This window comes from Carlito syrichta, unplaced genomic scaffold, assembly GCF_000164805.1.
Source record: "Carlito syrichta isolate Samal-C Ts95f unplaced genomic scaffold, Tarsius_syrichta-2.0.1 Scaffold305643, whole genome shotgun sequence".
NCBI lineage: Eukaryota > Metazoa > Chordata > Mammalia > Primates > Tarsiidae > Carlito > Carlito syrichta.
Genome location: NW_007249739.1, coordinates 943,706 through 948,330, shown reverse-complemented (window position 1 = coordinate 948,330; position 4,625 = coordinate 943,706). Strand labels below are relative to the sequence as shown.

Sequence of the window (4,625 nt, the reverse complement as noted above, 5' to 3'; positions counted from 1 at the left end):
TGGAAACGAGTCAGGGAAGTAAGGGAGAGCGTCTTTGAACTTCTAAACATTCCCGTATTCATATCCGTAGCCTTGTCGTGCTTTTATTGTCATTGACAGAAGGCAGAGAAAAACAGATTTCTCGGAAACAGTGACATCGCATGCTGTGGCCTGGTGATCTGGCTCAGCTGTGATGAAAGGGTTAGGGTTGTTCAGAGAGGACAACTCGGTGTTCCACCCAAGCTCTCCTGGCTGCCGGCGAGGCAGCCCCTGCTGGTGTCCAGGCAGACTCCTTCTCCTCTTTATGCCGCTGGAGGATTAGAGCAGATCTGAGACCCCTGAAGTGGGGCCTCCCGACACTGGTGACACTGGGCAGGGCATTCAGGAACACAGCGTCACAGAGTGAGCAAGTGGCCCCTGGCTCTTCCCTCTCACTTGAAATGTGCATGCTTCTTCTGGCTGCCGTTTTCTTAAGCACCGTTGAGCACTCCTCAGTCTTGTTCTGACAGCAAGGACAGCCTGCCTGGGCAAGCAACAACCGACTAAGGTTGTTCTGTTTCCGTTGTCTTGTGCAATTACTGTTTTACTTCTGCCAAGGAATCCTTGCTTTCCACTTGAGGTGGAGGCGTGAGGTTTCCTTTTCAAATTGACTGACATTTTGTTCTTAAGGGAGTCATTAGAGAAAAGGAAGTTAGTTGTAGTCGGGCAGGACGCGTGGTGCGGTACGCCTGCACCAAGCGAAGGATGCAAAGTGCCCCAACACGCACGCAAGGCCAACCTTGAGTCTTCAGCCCCAGGCCTCCATGGCAAAACTTGCGTGTCACCCAGTCGGTGCTCATTACATGCCGTTGCATGATGAGTACAAGAATGTCACAGTGTTTCTCTAACTGGCCACAAGTTTGGCCACTCGTTGCCAAAGCCAAGCTCGAGACACAAGAGATGGTGGAAGGAAAGGGACTTTATGTCCACAGCTGGCAGATGGAGAAATGGTCAGACTCATGCCTCAACCAGGGCCGTTTTACCTTTTTTTTTTTTTGAATTGGAGTCTCACTCTGTCGCCCAGACTGGAGTGCAGTGACCACTACCGGCCACCGCAGCCTCGACCTGCGGGTCTCCGGCGATCCTTCCACCTCAACCTTCCAAGTAGCTGGAACTACAGGCTCGCGCTACCACGCCGGGCTAATTTTTGGATTATTGTAAAGATGAGGTCTCGCCAAGTTGCCCGGGCGGGTCTCGAACTTGAGGACTCAGGCAGCGAGATGGTTTTAACTAGAGGCACCTTCCAAGTTTGCTGGTGTGCCTTCCCTTGGGAATTCTGACCCTGTCCATCCAGGTGGGGACTGGGGGTCTCCCTGCATACCCCCACCTCCATCCCATTCACTAGCCTCCTGGACAGCAGCTGACGCCTCCTGCAGCCACTGCCTCCTCTTCCAGTCATACCCTTGACCCTGGGGCAGAGAGTAGCTGGTGGGACTCACCCCAGAGCCTCCCTCCCCCACCTCTGGCCCCAGGGGCTGGGCTTTCCAAAGATCAATATTCCGAGGGCCGGAGGCCATGGTTGTACTGTGGGAGAAACTTTCATGCGGGTTTCTGGAAGCCTGGGCTCAAATCCTGCTTTGGATTTGGGACAAGTCACTCAACCTATGCGGCCCCCATGAGCCTGTCTTGTAGTTGAAATTGTGCCAACATGGTGGCATGGTGACAGAGCTGGAAGCAGTGCTTCTTCTGAGATCTTTTCAAGTTTACACGGGGGAGGAAGACAGAGGTGTCAACAGGTGGTCACTCCACAGCCTGGCCAGTGGTCTACCTGAGGCAGTGGGCAGGCTTGGGCAGTGCAGGGACCAGTAGAGTAACCAGCACATCCTGGTTTTAGCACGGAACATCCTGCATCTAGGGAAACTCTGCAATTCTGGAAAAGCCGGGATACTTGGTCACCCTTGGGATAAAACTAGTGTTTGGCCCTGCCTGGAGGCCAGGGGGTATCCTGGGGCACGGTGACCCTTAAGCTAGGTCTTCAAAGGCAAGTGTCCGAGGCGCTTGTGCCTCCAGCAAACAGCTGGTTCTTGGGTCCAGTCCTGGGGCTGGGGGAGCTGAGGGGTGGGCAGAGGAGATGGCACGAAGGTTCTCACTGCCAGTGACCCCCTGGCCCTGCCAGGGCTGAAGACTGGCACCGCCACCCACTTCCCCACTCCCACCCACTCCTTGCTAAGGCATGAATGAGGGCGTGCAGCTCCCAGGGCTTGGTATCTGAGGGGGGCTCAAGTGAGACAATGGTGTGGACTCTGGCTGTGACATGCAGGGGCATGGAGGATCTTTCAAAGAGAGGGGGCCCCTAGGGGAGTAGGCTAGGGGAAAGGTAGAGAGTTCTGCTTGGGACATGTGGAGTTTGAGGCGCCTGTGACAGTGGGTGTGGAGGGACCATCTGGGCTGGTCACCCGAGCCTTGTCTCAGGCAGCTGCAGCAGCGCTTGGTGCATAATAGGTGCTCAGGAAACATTTGCAGAAGGCATGCATGACCTTTTTTTTTTTTATTTTGAAGATAAAGCTTTATTGCCACCCAGACGTCGCCATTCACTTATGTTTCATCAATGGCTGCCTCCACCTTTTTTTTATAGGTACTTTTATTTTCTTTTAGAATTGCAGGTACAAGAGCATGTTTGTTATGTGGACATTGTGTAGTGGCAGGGATTGGGCTTCAAGTGGCCCATTTCCCAGATAGTGAACATTGTACCCAACAAGTAATTTCTGAATCCTCACCCCCCGCCCTGCTTCATTGATGTCCTCAGTGTCCATTATTCCATCTTTGTGACCATTTAACTCCCTCATATAAGTGAGAACATGCAGAATTTGGTTTTCTCTTTCCTTTTTTGAGTCAGAGTCTCATGCTGTCACCCTCACTGGAGTTCAGTGGCACAATGATGACTTGAGGCAGCCTCAATCTCCCGGGCTCAGGCAATCCTCATGCTTGAGCCTCCCCAAGAGTTGGGATTACAGGCGTGAGCCACCATGTCTGGACTTTGGTTTTCTGTTTCTGAGTGAGTTCACTTAGGATGCCGATCTCCAGCTCCTTCCCTGTTGCTGCAAAAGATCTCTTTTCTCTCTGAGTAGCCCTCAGGCTCCTTGGAGGAGGAGGTGGTTGTGTTCCAACTGCCTCTGTTCCCAGGGGCCCAGCAGGCAGAAGGGTGCATGGGAGGTCCCAGAACACAGCAGCAGGGCCCTTGGGGGCTCTGCAGCCGGAGAGCTGGGCCTGCACGGTCAGAGGCAGCACAACCCAGCTGACCTTGCTGCTCCCACCTTTAGAGGCTCCAACGGGAGAAGAAGCCCAACGACCTGAACGCCACGGTCAGGCAGCTGTTCCGCGTGGTGCCTGGGAACGTGGACCCGACCCTGGAGAAGAGGTCCGTGGGCTGCCGCCGCTGCGCCGTCGTGGGCAACTCGGGCAACCTGAGGCAGTCCTCATATGGGCCTGAGATCGACAGTCATGACTTTGTGCTCAGGTGAGGGCCCAGTCCCTCCTCTGAGCCTGCCACGCGGCACCCAGGGGGCCCCTGGGAGCTGTGACTCAGACTCACCCAGGGACCCTAGGCCCGCGTTGTACCTCCAGGGCCTCAGTTTCCCATCTCTTTATGGCAAGATGAAAATGAACTCGAAGGGCCTCTCTGCGTGCAGAGAAGAAACCACACACAGGACATCCCCATGGGTGAGAAGCTGGACCCAGAGAGGCCTGGAGAGAGGACAAGGTTGATGTGAAGGCTCTTCTTTTTGACTTGGAGTCTCACTCTGTCACCCAGGCTGGAGTGCAGTGGCATAATCACGGCTCACTGCAGGCTTGACCTCTTAGCCTCAAGCGATTCTTCCACCTCAGCCTCCTGAGTGGCTGGGACTACAGGCGCCATGCCACCATGTCCAGCTAATTTTTAATTTTTTGTTTTTGTTGCTGTTGTTGTAGAGACGAGGTCTCACTATGTTGCCCAGGCTGGTCTTGGACCCTAGTCTCAAGTGATCCTCCGGCGTCGGCCTCCCCAAGTGCTGGGATTGCAGACATGAGCCACCATGCTCAGCCTGAAGACTCTTTTTTTTAATCTTCCTTTTGCAATCTAGGCCATAATGGAACCATATGCCTTCACTGTAAGATGTATTTTCCCTGTCACCAGGTGCAGTAGATAATCCAAGCAGATACCCCAGGTGCGCCTGGGTTTCTCATAATCCCCTTGCAGCACACAGGTGCTCTAGCGCTAGGCACACAGGGAGTGGGGCTGGCCACACCCAGCAACCTTCCAGAGCAGTCTCTGACTTTTCCTCAGACTGTTTGCTTCTCGAGTCCCTGGCTCCCAACAGAGGGAGCAGAGTCAGGTCTTCTCCTCCATGGCAAAGGCCTGTGAAAAGCCCACTGGATGGGACAGAATCTGCCAGGTGGCCAGGGGTGGTGACGGTGACCCTCATGAGGTAACGAAAAACAAAAAGTACCCAACGCTTCCAGCCGAGCTGCATTTTAATTGTCTCCATCTTACGGATGAGGGAAATGAGGCCCAGGGAAGGCAGGTGGCTCCCCAGAGGGCCCTGCAGGCTCTCGGAGCCAAAGCTCTCCAAGGACGGGTGCTCGCGCCAGGTCACGCCCCCACACCAGACCACGCCCACCCCGGCCCC

The 4,625-nt window shown here is 54.7% G+C and overlaps 1 protein-coding gene across 1 annotated transcript in view; it reads left to right on the top strand.

Annotated features, from left to right (window-relative positions):
• Positions 1–3,278: 3,278 nt before the first annotated feature.
• The window catches only part of ST3GAL1 (ST3 beta-galactoside alpha-2,3-sialyltransferase 1), a gene marked incomplete at its 5' end in the record, with an annotated part of 7,218 nt that continues 5,871 nt past the window's right edge, over positions 3,279–4,625 (top strand). The window contains 2 exons of the mRNA XM_021714408.1: positions 3,279–3,475; positions 4,283–4,424. Of these exons, the coding sequence (XP_021570083.1) occupies positions 3,279–3,475; positions 4,283–4,424 (339 nt within the window). The remainder of the gene's footprint in view (positions 3,476–4,282; positions 4,425–4,625) is intronic.